The sequence below is a fragment of the Ambystoma mexicanum genome, chromosome 2p, assembly GCF_040938575.1.
Source record: "Ambystoma mexicanum isolate Mex_15411 chromosome 2p, UKY_AmexF1_1, whole genome shotgun sequence".
Lineage (NCBI taxonomy): Eukaryota > Metazoa > Chordata > Amphibia > Caudata > Ambystomatidae > Ambystoma > Ambystoma mexicanum.
The window spans coordinates 1,338,175,103-1,338,193,173 of NC_090923.1; the positions used below are offsets into that span (position 1 = coordinate 1,338,175,103).

At 44.1% G+C, this 18,071-nt stretch overlaps 1 protein-coding gene across 2 annotated transcripts in view; it reads right to left on the minus strand.

The window, feature by feature from the left end:
- SLC5A10 (solute carrier family 5 member 10) overlaps positions 1–18,071 on the minus strand; it is a 1,126,075-nt gene that overhangs the window by 1,076,676 nt on the left and 31,328 nt on the right. The window contains exons 2-4 of one of the 2 annotated variants that reach the window (XM_069645684.1): positions 6,110–6,213; positions 5,897–6,013; positions 5,505–5,635 (exon numbers count right to left, since the gene is read on the minus strand). In XM_069645684.1, coding sequence (XP_069501785.1) covers positions 5,505–5,519 — 15 coding nt within the window. In that variant the 5' untranslated portion in view covers positions 5,520–5,635; positions 5,897–6,013; positions 6,110–6,213. The remainder of the gene's footprint in view (positions 1–5,504; positions 5,636–5,896; positions 6,014–6,109; positions 6,214–18,071) is intronic. The other variant, XM_069645685.1, reaches the window with a different exon arrangement.

An 18,071-nucleotide genomic window follows, 5' to 3' on the forward strand; every position in this document is an offset into this window, starting at 1 on the left:
GAGGCCCCGTCCAGAGCATCTTCCGGGCCCTGCGCCTCACGATAGAAGAAACGGTAGCAGTCCAGTTCGGGTCAGCGTCTCTGTGGGAATCAGGTGAGGGTTACAGCGATGGAAGCACACAAAGCAGATCCGCGAAACAATGAATGATGACACGAGACAAGACGTCACATGCCTTCTAGCCGTAAGAGAAGAACTCGCAAAGTCGGAAGAAGGACTACTACTGAAGGGGACAAAGCTCGTAATCCCGTGAAGTTTGCGACAGAAAGTGCTAGAACTAGCACACGAAGGACACAGGGGCATTGTATCCACTAAAAGGATGCCAAGGCAAAGACTATGGTTCCCCCAACTAGTCACATCAGGGGAAGAACTACTGCAGAACTGTCCCACGTGTGCACTTGTGAAGACACACACATCACCTGAACCCCTGAGCATGACAGCGCTGCCCGAAGGAACATGGGAGGAAATAGCTATCGACCATTTTGGGCCCATGGAAGGGGGTGAGTACATACTGGTAGCTGTGGACAAATATTCAAGATACCCCGACCTGCAGATAGTCCCGTCCACCTCCGCACATCACACCATCCCAGCCCTAGATCGGATGTTTGCAACCTATGGAATACCTAAGGTAGTCAAGTCCGACAAGGGACCTCCATTCACTGGACAAGATTTCCAAAGATTCGCCGAATATATGGGTTTTCGCAACAGAAAGGTGACACACCTGAACAGTAGAACGATTGATGAGTAACATCAAACGCATGACACAAATTGCGCGCCTCACAGGAGAACCTGTCGAGAAACTGTTATACCAACTCATGCGAGACTACAGAAACACCCCACACAGCACCACTGGGAAGTCACCATCCGAGGTGATGTTTGGCCGAACTATCAGAACGCGGCTACCACATGTGGCAGCTGATGAAGATCAATATGAGAACAACGCTGAAATGAGAGAGAAAGATACGCTCATGAAAGAGAACATGAAGAGAGCTGCCAACGCCACTCGCAGGGCCAAGGGAAGTGACCTGGCACCAGGGGACCTGGTAGTGGTCCGACAACCTCAACAGCGCACGCAAAAACATAGCTCCATTCAATGAAGAACCACTCATTATTGTCAAGAAAAAGGGATCACTCATCACCGCAGAAGGAGACCGCAGGTCCATAACAAGAAACTCATCTCACTTCAGACGGATGCCTGATACCCCAGCCTCAGGTAACACAAACATGAATCACACGTTATCCCAATGGAACGCTCCCTATGAAGGAGAGAGCAAAGCCTCAGAAGGCGACATGGCACCAGAGACATGGACAGATTCATCGGCGAGAGTGGATTGTCTACCTCAGAGAACAAGAAAGAAACCCCATCGCCTCATTGAAGAAATTAACTGAGAGCACGACTAAATGTTTAGTAACGGGAGGGTGTGGTGTTGCCATTGTTTATTTGTTCAGAGGATGAGTCCTCTGTTTGTTGCCATTAATCAGTGGGCTGCGACCCACGTGTGCTAAGGGGTGGGGCTACCGCCAAGAAGGGAGTTCGAAGCTGATGGGCACTAATAAAGAGGTGTTGCACCCCAGCTCCTGTGTCGGTGTATCATTGTGTGCATGAGGGTGACTGACTGGCAGCGTGAGGCGGTCCACTTACGAGATACTACAGCACCCATTCATAAGAGGTTCCAAAAAAATAAAAACCCAGGATCTCCCACAAATTACGTGACGTATTTACTCCTGACATTTAGAATTTAGCTTCAAAGGGGAGATGCTTAAGTGTCTCATTTAATAACTTAGTTTTACAATGTTAACAAATTCAATTCTTAGTCATGTCAAGGCCGAAGCCATACCTGCTGAGGCCTTCTCAACGACCTTAATCATTTGCCTTTTGAAGTCCTCCCACTCCTCCCTAGATGCACCCTTTGCCGAGGTACGACTTACCCTTATCGGCCGATTAATCTGAATCGCATCTACGCTTCCTTTTGTACGACGATGAGGAAGAATGATGGGACTCGTTACACGAGGGCAAGCGATTCTTTGATTTTTTGTGACGCCTTCCTTCCAGATGCTTCTTGGGGGTAGGCCCCTTGTTGTTGTGCTCTGAAGACTGAGACTGAGCTCAAGTTTAGACGAGCATTCCTTCAGTGCTTTTGAGTTCATTGCTAAGCAAAAACCACATTGCTCTGTATCGTGCCTGAAACCAAGACAACACACACGGATATTGTTTGGATCTGTGAGGGCCATTTTGTTGTTGCAGTCTTTGTAGCATTTGAAACTGGATGGTTTAGGCCCAGACATGCTGACATAACAAGAATTTCGATCAGGTCGAAAGAACAAGTGCGTTCCGAATAGTGCACGGAGGGTGCAGAAAAAAGCAACTGTGGTAAGGGGGCATAGTGCGCGATTCACATCATGTCCGTTGTCGTGGAGTGGCGCGGCCAAATACGAGGGAGTCGAGAGACTATGCTGAGCACCACTATGACTCCTGTCGAAATATTTTCAAAGCAGCTGACGCTGGATGAATATCTATCAAGAGGAGGAATCTGTGGGAGAATGCATTCAATTGAAATCCAATTTCTTGGATTCTCTTTCTGGAGGGGTTCTATGTATTTTCATAGCTTTCTTTTTTACTCACTGATGTTCTGTGGAAATGGAAAATGTAACGTACAGATTAAACAAAGTTGGCGATAGACTGGCCCCCTGAGGTACACAACACCTGATCGGCTTGGCGGCAGAGCTTGCCTGACCCCACTGTATGGGAGATTTGCGAATATACTAAGCATATGAGCCTGTAGGTCCACACGTGCGGTCTCTGTGCTGCCATTAGATCTGAAGTCTGATTGTCCAGGATGAAGTATACAGTTGGCATCAATGAAACTTTGGTATTGCCTATAGGTCACTTTGTCTAGTACCCTAAGCAAAACGTTGGAGTTGGTGATGGGCCTATGGTTGTTGGGATCCTTAGAGTCACCTGATGGTTTCTTGGGCAGGGGGGTTACCGTGAAGGTTTTTGTGTATAATGGCCCCTTAGCATCACAGAAGGAGTTGTTGACCAGCCTAGTGAGAAATAGGACAAAAATCTCCCTGTGCTCAAGGATGATTTTGGGTGTGAGGATATTCTCTGGGCAGGCTGTGGGCTTAATTGCCGAAATCACCCCCTCCCCCCCGAATCTGGGCACTGACCCTGGCCTAATCCTCAGGTTTGCACCACCATCCTTGTATACTCTTCCTCTCACCGCCTCACACTCCGTTACACTGATGCTTCTCCCCACAGTAACTTCCTGACATTCAATGGGACTATTGGTTTTGTGACAAGACCATGCATTCTAGTGTGTCAAGGTCTTCCAGTAATTGTAGGTTTTAGTCCCAGGAGGCCGTTAACTCTTTGGTAGAAGTTTTCTTTTTTAATTTACACTATCCATTTCCTTCTTCCAAAAAACTACCTGGCATTGGGTGTTTGTGGACCCAGTTGGACAAAGATTCCCGCATTCTCACCCTTGATAGGGATCAAGCTCTTGCCATGTTTCGACGTGTTTGTAGGTCATTACTCTACATACTAACAACTGTTTGATTTTATCCGTGCAGGTGTGCCCCAAGAAGCAATGCGAGTCTTCAGTATTTTGTTCACCCCTCCTTTCTTATAAAACCACCACACGTCTCTCAGAGATCCGAATGCAGACTGATTACGGGAAACAAAGAAAGCAGGGGTTTGCCTCTCTGCAGAAGACATTGATATCTGCCGTTTGGTAAGCCGATCAACATGGATTTGGATGCTGAACCCCTTCCTTAGAATTGCAAAAGAGATCCACTAGGCATTGAAAAAAAGCTAGATCCCTCATGCAGCATAACTAATATACAAAAGAAAGGCAGCATAGGTACGCATGGGTGGGCACCAATGCAAGGGAGTCACTAGCAGTACCTCTGGAAATACTACCCCAGTTGCCACATTTGTAGCTCCTACCTAGGTATGGAGGCTCCAGAAAAATGTATGTGGTGCCCTACGATATCAGGAGTTCATAGCCCATATCAGTAATAATGTATGGTAAAACGACTGCAATATTATACTGATGCGGCGAAGACCAACCCAATTATCTCATTACTAGACAGACACAAATTAACTTGGGCAACCCTCTGATTGAAAAGTTTCGGCTATGTTTGAAGAAAAGATGTGTAAGCATTTTGCTCATGTGAAATTGCTATGGCTGCAACAATGTTCCATAAAAGTATAACTCTTGGTAGTCGCACAGTACAGCAGTAACTCAGCCGCAACAGCATTCTATCCAAGGTTGAAGGAAGAAATACAAGATTCCTTATTATTCTTGGCTCGAATCACCACTATAGGGCACTAAGCATGGTTTGTGGATAGAATCACCACTAGAATGGCACTAATCACTCTAACCTTACAAGTAAACTAGCAAAGGCAACCAAGAAAAACAGAGCAGTACATACAGAAGAATGAATATGTTGGGCAAACCAGCAGTCGAGGCTATAACCACCCCTCTCCTCCCCTCAGATGGAAGACAAAAGTGAACCAATGCAGGGAGTATAAGACATACCTTGACTTAAACTGAAAGAGAAAGACGAAATAGGGACAACTGAGTTTAGATTGTAAACAAATTGGGCACAACATAAGAAAATGCTCTTTGCTGACAGGAACAAGACAAGCTCAGGCAGTCTTCAGCAAGTCATGATCCCATTCTTCAGGCATTTTCTGTTTTACAAGTATTTATCTCCTTGCCCATGAGCCCTTTGGTAGTTGTGGGCTTAATATCTGGGGATGCCTCATTAGAACCCAACATCAGATTCCCCCATAATCCTGGGTAGATCATGGTTTAGGAAACGGAATCCTAACATTAATTGGGCAAAGCAACTCAATTGTATTAAGGGGTGGCATGCAGAGCATTGTTGGTGTAAGGTAAAAACATGATCACAGAGAAAGACGAAGCAAAACCACAACTATACTTAATAATTTGGTGTTGATTGTTAGACAACATTTAAAATGATTATTAATAAACTGGACATATTCAATACATATTCATCACAGTTGACATGGGACTAAAACACATAATCACAAGGGGTGTAAATCACTAAATAAACATTACTGTACAGGAATAACTCAACAGATTACTATTATTTGTAGTCTTTGTTCAGATATTCGACATGTTTCGGCCACGATTTTATATTGGACACTATCCCTAGTCTCTTTTTACAAAACAAGTGTACAGGCCTTCTTCAGGACAGAGTATTTCTTCCAAGTTGCTTCAAATTAATGATTTACCCCAGAGTATGATGTACACAACATCACTGATCTATAAAACATAAAAACAACATTGTCAATAGGAAATTATCCGTGATTGATACACACGTTTGACATTTCATGCAGTGGTTGTTTAATATTTAACATAAAACTGACATTTTTCAGCTTGTCATTCTAGAATTTCTGCGTTATGATCTGCATATATTCAGTTCAACTAACTCGACATATAGACAACATGGAACAACACCAAACTCTTACTTACAACTCCAAGCAGCATGAGATGTTATTGACATCACTTTAGAAAATGCTAATATCAATTGGATGAATGATCCTTGCATGTTGATGTAGGATGCTCTATTTCATCAATGTGGCAAGAGAGACATTCTCTTTAACCTGCAATACAATAGTAATCATTTCTTTATTAGAAAGAACCAGGGTGGTTAGTTACTACTGAACCACCTACTTATTCTAAATACATTAGTGTTTGATGCTAAACATATTCTTTACTTCTGGAAATCCTTAAATTGTCTCCTATATTTGCAGAGCTAAATCAATACTGCAGTGTTATTATTTCCTACACACAAAGATGTGTGACCAGGAAGAACTCTACGCCACTTTTAACGAAAGGGCTATGTTATTTAAACAGTGAATTACCTCAGATATAGGTCAATGTAGCCCAGAAAAACACACAAACCAGCTGTTCTCAGCACCCCAGGAGGAGGCTTCTTATTTCAGGTTTCAAACAAACGACACCTTTCGTTGGTCAGAGGACTGAAAGAGGAGTATAAAAAACCCACCTAAGTGTCGATGCTAAAGACCGAACGAGACAGGATTTATTTTGTCAGGGCAAAGGGTTAAAGTACTTACTAGGTAGACACGAAGATGATGTATCGCTGTCTTGCCTAGGTTTGAAGACGCAGCAATGAGAAAGATGGCTGTGTCACATTTGCTGCTGTGCCAGAACTCGAAATCTAGCAGCCGTGATAAAACGAGACAAAGAGAAAAACACGTACTCGTTAGTGCAGTAGTTCAGTAAAAGCAACCCGCACTATGCACGGTGCGGCATGAGCGAGATAGCGCAAAACAACTACAAGGAAAAGAGCGAGTGACGAACTTGCTTTTTCTTCAGCGGTTTAAAAATGCTGCACAGAACTTCAATGTATCAAACATGTTTGTCTGTCCGTGAAGGAACGTGTAAAGACTTCAGCAACATCTAACCTTCAAGCAGTCTAGAGAGGGGTAATCAATTCTCTGTTTATTTTGTTTTGGTAATTCTCCCTTTTGAGAATTGATCCCCCCCGAGACCAAAAAATAGGGAGTGTACCTTTCTGTATAGTTACACTAAGGTAAAAACTACAATGTAACCCCCTGATTGAAGTAGCAAACACACAAGAGTAGTTAGCTAATACCACAAGTGAAAGGAACTTTAAGACTCTTTTCAAGGAAAGAAGCAGAGTAAGCCATCACCACCTCATATGATGTATGGCTGTCCTATCAATGTAAGCCTGGATGCATTTATAACATCAAGATGTATTTATATCCTTGTTAATTGGCTCTGAGAATTATGATTGTAAGTAACTTAGAGCCTGTTCGACTCGGATCGCCTCTCCTTACATTACTTTATTAGGCTGTGACTTAGAATTGGATTGCTACGGATTATTACACAGACATATGGCGTTTTATGCTCTCTTCCCTCCCCCATCTACCTCTGCAACTATCCCCCGATTCTTAACCTCTGCCATCTAATTTCGCCAGACATGTCCTAGCAACAGTTTGTTAAGGCAACAGTGCATGCTTTAATATAGTAAGATGATGCATCCTTTAGTCAGTCACGCACATTCCCTTATACTCCCGTTATAGGGGAGTTGTAGTGCACCTTATTTCGTGATGATTGCTTTGACTTCTCAGATGAAATAGGTCCGTTCTAACTTAATGTTCAACCATATTTCATATTATGAATTTGTTTGGATATCAGTCCTTTAAATATTGAATGGACTCTAGTTTGATGGAATAACAATTTCCATGGCCAAATGAGGTCACCATCAATTTGCCTAGATTAATGAAAATCATCCTGCTTGCTCTTTCCCCTAGCGTTATCGGATGCAGATAAGCCATGACTGCTGAATTTCATGGGTTCAGTTGAAGACTAGAAATTAGAATACTTAGGCCAATTTGCTTTATTAATTTATGTGATGAATTGTTACATAGTGGATCTAGGAACTCAAGAAGTTAGATCATCAATGTACCCGCTTGTATAACCTTTGCCATAAGCACCTGGGCATGAGCGAGCCAGTCAGCTCTATACAATACCAGCAAAAGCCTGCATTCGGAGGGAGCTTTTGGCTCTGCCATACTATGGGTGTCACTTCCCTTCCGAGGATCTCCAGTCTTCACCTGCCCCCTTCCCAATGCAATTCCCCCAACTAGTCACACTTCCCAGGCACCCTTCGTCCCTCCTCCACTGCACTTACCTTCTCCATGGCCATTCATATCTTCCACTTGATACACAACTGCCATAGACCGTGACAAGGGTACTGCTCCCAAGTACCTTGCTTCTATGGTGGCCATATTTCATTGGGGGGGAACCTTCCCTTTCATCACGGAGTACACAGAACCCATACATGCCAACCCTTCTGATTTTTTATTGAAAAATCAGGCTATTTATTTACTGTCTCCAGCCTAAAATAGTTATTACCACAATGCAATCCTATGGGAAAAAATACATTTTCCCGATTGCTGTGGTGAAATCTCCCTCTCAGGGGCCCCCAAATGTTGGCATATCTGACAACACCCCCTTAATCTAAGTGGATCATTTTTCCTTTTTTTCCCTCAACAAACCACACTATCAGCACCAAGGGTAATAGGCCGGGGTGCTAATGGTATCAACAAATGGGTTTGCACAAGGTTCTCACAACTTTGCTCCCGCTGATTGTATTGCAAGCCTTTAGCTGTTCTGTTAGTTTCATTAGTAAATCTGCAGCCCTTCTAAAAACATAGTTACATCAATTTATATAGTGTTTTTAAGGCAAATCTGTTAATTGGTGTTGCAGATAACATGAGTTTAGCAACATCTGCTTTAACATTGAAGATTTTGCAATCATTTAATAACCCTCCCTACCCTCCCCCCCTCAAAAATAGTTAGTACGATGACTGCTTTTGTTTGGGACAAGTGTGACCAGTAATACTATAGTATAACCGATGTCAGTCACTCATCAAGCCGAGAAGGCAAGGCTGTCCTAGGCAACAAACCAAATACAACACCCTCCTGTCTGCATGTCTATAAGATCAGACTGATAACACATTCATCAGCTATGGTGGCGATCTCTCCATTGTTCAATGAGCAACCCTGCACACAAGGTCATAGTAGAGAAAGGTTTGTTATGCAATGTTTTTCATGTAGGCCCAATTCTGAGGAAGGGACAGAATCTAAAAACAGTGCCCCGACATTTCAGATATTCTTTTTTGACTGATACAGTAATTATTTCCCATCATGAAAAGGTACCCAAATCAAATCCTCAAAAGCATATGGTTGGGGGAGGAGGGTGATTTGTTTTCCAGGATTGTGGTAAAGCAAGTTTGACTGTTCTGAGAGCATGGTAATAGGTTTACCCACCGTGGTGAATGGGGTGTAAGCCCCATTCTTGGCCTGTATGAGACAAGATTCAGGGCAATTCAATACCCACTGCCTTCTCAAGGCAAGTAGTTCCTTTCAAAAACACATTGCTTTGGGCATGACCTTCAAACAACGTGCCTCAGCTACCATACTGCCTCCAACAGAGGTCATATGAGCCAGGATCGATAACATGCAGTCTCTCGGGTGTCGTCACCAGAAGGAGTTTACAGGTCACAGTTTTAATTGAGCAGCCGATGCAGATTGTGGATCCTAGACCATATGTTTGTGGAACGGAAAATAAGATAATCATGAATCAAAATAATCCCTTTTTAGCACAACTATACATTGGATTAAACATGTTAGGTTGTAAAGAAGTTATAAGAAGCAATGTCAACTTAACAGAAAGGCTTAGTTAAGGTCATGGCAGTGGCTATGGCTATTTAAAATTGACATTTTATAATCCCTCAGTGGCTGACAGTCTTCTGGGGATAGAATATCAGCCGATCTATAGCCCCTACTGCTATGATGAAGCAGCTAAGACCAACCCCTCAACCAGTAGGAAATAGAGTATCCCCCTTGGTAAAGAGCAATCAAATAGAAACAGGTGGTTCAAACAAAAGAAATACAATTGGAATGTCAAGTGACCAGATAAATGCAGAGAAGACCTTGGTCAGCTTTGACTGAAATAATAATTGAGGCAGCCCATGTGTCTACTACTGCAACAAACAGGTACCGATCTGTAAACCTACTAAATATATGGGTAATCGTACAAGCGAGGGGCTGACATTAATGGGCAATGACACAAGATCCTCCACAAAGGTCTGGTGGTTTCTAACATGTAACATAGTAGCTGTTACAAAAAAAACTAGAAGACAAGGACTGGGCAGAATGTATTACAAAATATAATGTGGTTGCTCTGCAGGAGATGCGGGCGGAAGATCCTGTTTATATAGGGGGTTTTAAGACCTTTTTATGAATGCTGAATCTTCCACTAAAGGACGTGCTAAAGGGGGCCTGATCATTTTAATAACCAATAAAATGAATAATGATTTCACTCTCTCTCACCCAAATCCCAAAAATATGTACAGGTTTTGAAATTTAAAACACAACGGGGTTGAAAGAGGAGTCATCCTAAAATGGTATAACAGCCCCTCTGTTATGAATTCACATAACTCTCCATTCAATATATTGGGCGAGGTACTAAATGAGCACAACAAACAAGATGTGTTTCGCTTAAAAAATAAAACTTGTGTTATACCATTGGGAGATTTTGATATAAGAACAGGTAACCAAGAACAAAGTGTGAAATGTGCTTACCTGTGGTAACGTTCTTTCGATTGGATGTTCCTCCCACAAATTCCTCATCTTTGACATTCAAGTCTGCTTGCAGCTTGCGTAGGATTTTTTTTTCATAGGGTCGAGCGTCATCGAGTCTTGGTCCTCAATGGCCTTCATAGCATCACTCGTGACGTTGAAGCTGGAATATGAAGGAAGCGCGCTGACCGCTACCTCAGTTCTTAGTTTTTTCCCTCCTTTAACTTACATGCTGTGTCATAGGAGGAGACAATCTTGACATTGTGAGAAAGGAAGGTGTAAAACACAGAAATTTTAGGCAGGCAAGAGGGGATGGATGGGTGGGCGATGAGGAATGCATGGCAGGAACATCCAGTCGAAAGAATGTTACCACGGGTAAGTAACTTGTTCTTTGAATGGATTGTGCCATCCCACATATTCCTCATCTTTGATAGAGTCCCAAAGCAGTTTGAGTTAAGCGGTGGGTGCCAAGAATTTTCTTATTTATTATTATGGAGGACAGCGTTGCCAAATTTGGCTTCCTCTCCTGAAAAAGAATCTACAAAGTAAAATGTATTGTCTTTCACCGGCACACCTTGTTCTGAAGAAGCAGCAACCCCTCAAGTGGAATGCGCCCTCAAACCAACCTATGAGCAAATCTTTGGAGGTTAACGAGTAACACTATGTTATGCACATTATAATTAATCAAGAAATAGTTTATTTTGTGACTGCCATTCCTAATCTTTGGCCAGCTAATCAATGAAAAGCGATCATCTTGGCAAATACTTGCAGTCCTTGTAATGTCGTAGCTTAGTGCCCTTTTCGGGTCTAGACAATGTAGTCTCTCCTGCTCTTTAGATGGATGAGGAGGAGGGTAAAACAATGGCAGTATAATATGTTGTGCTAATGAAACTGACACATCTTTCGGAAGGAAAGATGACCCAACTCTTAAAATGACTTCACCCTTGGAAAAGGAAGTAAAAGGTTATTTGGAAGATAAGGCTTGTAGCTCACTTACCCTACGGGCAGACATGATAGCTACTAGAAAGGCTGTTTTCATTGTGAGCATCCTGAGAGGACACAAATGTAATGGCTCAAATGGAGCTCCCATAAGACTTCTTAAAACAATGGTGGAGTGCGGAGTGACAGAGTGTTGCAGTAGAATGAGCGGTAAGTCTGTCTACTGCTTCCATTGTGCCCTGCCTGCTGACGTGCTGGTCAAAATCTGTTCCGCTTTGTGGAGCGAATGCAGAGTGATGGAGAGCGCTGCAGTGTTTCAGTGAGGCAGCAAGGAGGTGCAGGGGCCCAAACATCGATTTGGATTCTATCATTCACCAGAGACTGTGAACCGCCTAACTACCACTAACCGCGTCGACGGTTAAGGAAGCAGTGGATCCGGCATGTCCAGTTGCGGTGAAAATGCCGGCGATTGGCGCAAGGACCTGTCAACAAGTGAGACTGCTAGAACCTCTTGAGAGTCTACCATCCCCCGATATGAGTCTAAACTCATTTGCTACCCCTGCAGGTCATCAAGGTAATGCAAGGGGAGTTGGGGGGCAGTGGAGGTCGAGCCTTCGTTAATTGAGCTGACCATGTCGGAACTCCCCCCAACTAGCGCACAACTAACTCCAGTGTCGATGCCTTCTACAGATCCTGTTGCAGATGCGAGGGGGCTAACATGCCCTCTTGTGTGTTGGGGACTGACTAAATCCCCTCTGCGGCTGCATTCTAAAACTTCATCTACTCAGAAGCTGGCATCTAATATCCTGTGACTAGAAGATTCTGAAGGTTTAATGCAGTTGTCCTGTAAAGGAACTAATGGAGAACTACCTTCACCTTCTGCCACTAGGGAGCCTAAAAAAACCTATGGAGGTATTAATTAGTTGGTGGGATCACCCATATGTAATACAAACTTGGATGATTGTGCCTCCCTGGAAAGCTTATTCCAGTCCTCTCCTGCTCATGGGATAGCTACAGTAAGCTCTCCTTTTCATCAAGGTCCCATCGAGACATAGCACCGTAAGGAAAGTGCTGAGGTAGGAAGGAATTAAATCCTCTGTATTGGTGGCTCGCCTGTCAAAAGACATATTGGATTTAACATCTAAAATTGAGAGCCAAAAAATGCCTAAGCTTCGCGAGTCTAAAGGAGGACTTGAAAACCAGACTTGGTTGAGCGAAACAACGCTATCAAGCCCTCCAATGAAGAGACGCTATCTTGATCAAGGCAACATTAAAACAATGGGTGGGGAGATGGAGTGCCCCATGGGAGGGGAATTGGGAACAAGGATTGGCAATACTCTTCAGAGTCACAAGGAATATTGCCTCTCCAGCACAAAGAGGACCTGGAGTCTTCTGGCAGCAGTACATCCTGTACCTCCTGTAGGGATAAGGAGGGACTCTGTGTTTTGACCTGAGGATAGAAACATGGTGGTCTGTCTTTCACCAGTGGCTTTGTCCCATCTACAAAACACTCTAATGGCAGCACTCACAATATCCTTGGCCCCCTTTGGAAAGCTGTAGGAGTTGTTTTATGACTCTTTGAAGGATCAGGCCACTTTGATAGCTATGGCCCACTCTAAGATCTTTCTAGAAGGTTTTGTGACAAAGGTATAAGATTGATTAGATAAAGAAGCCGAAACATCAGCGAACTGGCAAAACCGACTCTGATTTGGTGAGGAGAGAAGAAATGGACAAATCAACACTTATGGCAGCCTTTCTGGAGGATTGTAAATGGATGCAAAGCCAACAAAGCCCAACAGTGTACCAGCCCCAGGGGGAGTGAGGCAGTGATGTTGAGACCCCTCTATTCCGAGGAAGCCGGTAACTCCATCAAGGCCTCAGAAGAGTCGCACCCTCTGAGGGAAGAACGACTTACGAGGAGTGACAGGGTGGGGGTAGGTGAAGTTGCAAATACTGCACCTGCTCTGGAGATGCAGAACCCTGCTAACCAACCCCTAGTTGTCCCCACTGCACAATCCTTGGCTAAGGCTCCCCGACAACGCAAGAAGGGGAATTCTCAGTGCCCGCAGACACGGATGTCTTCTTGATTTTCCAAAGCTCACTACCAATGGGGGTGGGGGGGAGAATTTAAACCAGGGCAAACAATCAGGAGCAGCCCCTGGGCCCTAAACCACTGTTTGAACAGGTTAGATCTCAACCTAATAACCTGAGGGAAGAACATCGAGTCTGTTTGGAACGATTGTCACCAGCGGATGACTTAATTTTGAATAGCCGAAATGTGATGAACATGCTGCCCCACATCCCAAAATTAAGACACATCACCTCCGAGGATATCCGGGTAATTCAATTAGTCAACGAGAAACGTACAAACTGGGTAGTTTTGCATCTGTCTTCATCCTTAATAAAATCTATGGTGCTGGAAATGAGCGACCATCTACTCCCCCTGGGCTTTGAGCCGATTGACTACATAGGCTCTAAGGTGACCCTTGCTGATCGTGTGAACCCAGCTTCAAAAGTAGGCAATCCACGGTATAGGAAAATTCCTACGCAAAAGATCTGAGAAAGCATGGAGCCTGAGGTACAATCTAAAACACCGAAAAACTATAAATCATTCTCAGTTACAATCGATAATACAACAGTAAAGGCCAATACATCGAAAAGAGGGCAGAAGCCCCTGTCAGATGGTGGAAACCCTCAATGCTGGGAATGGCTGGCTGCGGCTTTGATAGAACCGTGCAAGCATTATAGTCAGATAAAGGATGGGAATGAGGTCCTTCTAATAGGGTCATGGAACACCAGAGGTATTTCAGAACTATTCTCAAATGAGAAATTGGGCCTGGACCACTTTGGCCTTCTATGCCTGCAGGAAACCTGGCTTCGAATCAAACCAGTCTGTGAAGATTACATGTTATTCCTAAACGAGGTTTCCAAGGGCAGGCTAGGTAGGTCCTATTCGGGTCTATTGACGTTGGTTAAAATGGGTAGCACTCTTAACTGTTGAAGTCTCCCAGCCATGCCCATACATCCAGATGCTAAGGATGGAACGACAGCGTCTGGGCGATAACACAATGACTATCGTCTTCCTAAATCTATACTGGAGCGCAAATATGTGCTCAGAACATGGCTTTGTTGATTCCATTGTGACAATATTGGACGAAATGCTCACATCAGTGAGGAACCCTCACATTATTGTATGTGGAGATTTGAATTTGCATTATCTGGATACACAGGGCCATGTGATGAGTGAATCGATGTTGGGGAAAAGAGCTGCTATGGTTAAATGAATCGAGAGCCTATGATTTAGTCATGCTGAATGGTCAGACAAGGGGGGATATCCCGGGAGCAGCTACATGGGGAGAGGGGGCACAGTTGGCCTGCCTGGATTATTTCTTTGTTTCGGCTAATGTGGCTTTGGCAAAAGGGAAATTTGAGGTCTTGAGGATGCCGTTGAGTGATTACAACTTGATAGCAATGAGCTGGGTGATGGCAGGAAGGCAGCATCAGGTCTCTATGATAAACCCGGTTGGGGTAACATGGGCCGGACTAGACTAAGAATGAAACCGTAAGAAGTTCCGAAGTTGATGGCTCATTTTGAGCAATTCGTAGTGGATAATCCGAACAGAACAGAATACGGATGGACTCTTAGGGACTATAGGGAAAAATAGGGCCCCACCAGTAGACCTAACTTTGTCCCTCTTACTACCTATAGCAGGGAGGTAAGAGGAGCTAAGGTCTGACATTAAGAAATTAACACAAGCAAATGGGCTTGAACTCGAAATGCAAATTAAAAAAAGAAACAAAAATATCAGAATTGACTCCTAGCATCAAAATCGGCAAGATTGCAAAATGATGCGGAGCATATGCTATGAGTGGTATGCAAAAATAACACCATTATTTGGGACTGCTTAATGTGGGAAGCTTTCAACCAGCTCTGGCAACTAGTCAGGTACCCGAAAGATAGATGGGTCGAGTTCCTCACTAAATTGTTTGATGTCGGGAGGAAAGGTACAGAATTGAAACACAGACATGGATGGGCGGGGGACACACATGGACTATCAACTTTGATAGAGAGGAGATTAGACCAATGATTGGAAAGCTAAGTTTACCTAGGGCAGCAGGGCCTGACGATGTAACGAATCACATTCTAACAGAAAATGCTGACTTTTGGCCAGACTTTGCGGGTAAGATCTTTACCCAGGTCTTGGAGAATAAACAGATTCCTGCCTCATGGAGAGAGGCTGTCATAGTGCCGATTTCCAAGAAGGACGATCGTGACAATCTTAAAAACTATCGTCCGATTGCCCTTCTGGATTCCTTGGGCAAACTCATTGTATCAATTCTGTTGAGACTTCAATGCCATGGCAATCGACACAGGCAGCCTTGACCCTCGCTAGACGGGATTTGTGAGGGGGGAGGTAAGTACCTCCCTAAATCTGTTCTTGCTCAACCTCTTGAAGCTTAGAGCCATTGAGACCAAAGCAAACATCTACTTGGCTTTCATGGATCTCAAACAAGCTTTCAACGGGGTGAGTAGGGAGAGGCTTTGGTTCAAATTGACAAGCTGGAATTGCCCCCATGCCCGATTTAGTGGAGGCATCCAGGGCTCTCTATACGGATACCACGATCGAAGTGAGATTGTCGTCGAAGGGCAGCCTCTCGAAGAAAATCTATACATTTAGGGGACTCAAGCAGGGCTGCTCCTTAGCCCAGATGTGGTCAACCTGTATATTTCTAATTTGGGAGACTCTCAGCAAAGGATTCAAGGCTTTCCACCCAAGATTAATGCTATAGATATGCCCTGGGTCCTGTATGCTGATTTAGTTAAAACCCTGATAGGACTGCACCACAGATTAAATGCCTTCATGTCATGTCTCGAGATGAATGGCCTGCGAGTACATGTAAACAAATTGAAAGTCCTAATCACGTCATCGGCTCATAGGAAGCACAAGGGATTATACTTGTGGGTCATTGGTGGGGAGAGATTAGAAATTGGTGAATCTATTACCTATTTGGGAACTATAGTTAAAGGAATGGTTTGGTCAAAAATGTTTATTGCCCCTACGTGTCGGCCATGTGTTTTTAAGCCTAAGTGGCTCAATTTTAGAAAAATTTCCTATGGACCTTACCTGAGTTTTCGTCCATTAAAACGCACCTGAAAACAGGCACCAGGGAGCTGCCATTTTGTGATAATCCTATCATTTCCCCCATCGCCCTGGCTGACCTGCTTTTGCGGCACTAAATCATATCCCCTGCCCCTGAGCCTGTCGTCAGCAGACGCGTACCGCCCATTTCACAACGCCAAAGCACGTCTCGTGTCAACATTCGCTGCGCTTCAGCTAATGACGTGTCGCCATGGAAATGGCAGGACGCTTCTTTCCTCAATAAGTATAAACAGACCGTTTCACAACACACATCAGCAGATTTTCGATTCCATTCCTCTCTCTGTGTTACTTTGAGTATTCTGTGACTCGTTTCTGTGCTCTGGTCAGCTACCTTCGTTGCTTGTAGCCCGTGTGAACAGATACCAGTACCACCGCTATCAATTATTTTAGTTTGTGCAACACACAATGGATACAATAATGCCCTACATGTACGAGCCCGAGTATACCGAGGAGGAACTACTGGAAAGGGAAACACGCGAAAACGATGGGGCTTCGGACAGCAGTTGGCAGGATGAATCAACGGATGAAGACACTGGACCTAGTCGCATGGACGGTGTTTCCGCCTGGTGCACATGCAATCGGTGAGAGCTAATGCTGACCGCGGAGGAGAACTGCTGCTGCTGTGAAAACTCGGGATGCGTGGCCTACATTTCGGAAGGCGAGCCACGACCGCAATGCATCACCGAGCTGCCAGACTTCAGGGCAGCCTGCCTCACACGGTCCGTGTTGAGGATAATGGTGGTGCTTATGCACGAACTTCGCGCAACTGTTCGTCCTCGTAATCCGAGTAACGACTAAGTATACTCTGTCATGCCACTCCTATTTCATGGTCTTCTACTATATCCAAAATTACATCTACATATCATTGTAACGCATGAAAGTCGTTCAATAGTGTGCAGTGTCTAGATAGCATTTGTCCAAGCAGAATGCCATTAGTTACAAGAATTGTCATTGACAACAAACGTTTATTAAACTTATCTTGGTCATTTAAAAACAGTTTGTTTAATTCCTTTTCACAGGTGGTACAGGCTGGTAGCCTATCGTTCCTTTACATGGTGGCTTCACGGGAGGCTTGGACACCGCGTTCGAAGAGTGATTCCCGCCTGTGCCGTTCGTGCCATAAGAGAAACATTCCCGAGTGACAGCGATCAGTACAGGGGATTTTCTCTTGCTGTGCTGCAACCTGAACTGTACACAATGTGTAAAGTTTTGTATTTTTGTGTCATCAAAATAAGCTACAAAATAAAACACCACATATATTTTAACAACGGTTGTTTTGATTTTTTAAATCAATCAAGTGTGTCTCCATTCAAGGATGGACGTCAGACACCTGTGCTCGGAATGGGTGAAGTTCAGGTCGCTGTGAAGCGGGGTGGTCACTATCTAAGCTAACATAATATATTATCAATAATGCATGCACTAAATAACACTTGTTCAAAGTCTTTCAGTCGGTTATGTCTCTATAAAAGTTACACATATATCAATACTATCAATTAACATTGGATTATACAGGCCTTAGGTCAAGGGTCTTGACCACTATAATACACTGTTTGAAGTGTGGGTCTGTGCTCACAAGAATCTCCGATATGTGGCATTTGTTATTGATGGGCAATGATATATGGCAGTAGGGGTCTAATGTTAGTTGGGGATCTGCTAGGTGGCCATCATGGCGTGGTCAGTGGTCTGGCACATGAAGAGAATACCTTGCAGGGACACAGGGTCAGAATGGCAGTAACTTTCCACTGGCGAGGGTGCATGGGCAAGGACACGTTTGTGGAGATGAACGAGCCATGTGCTTGGT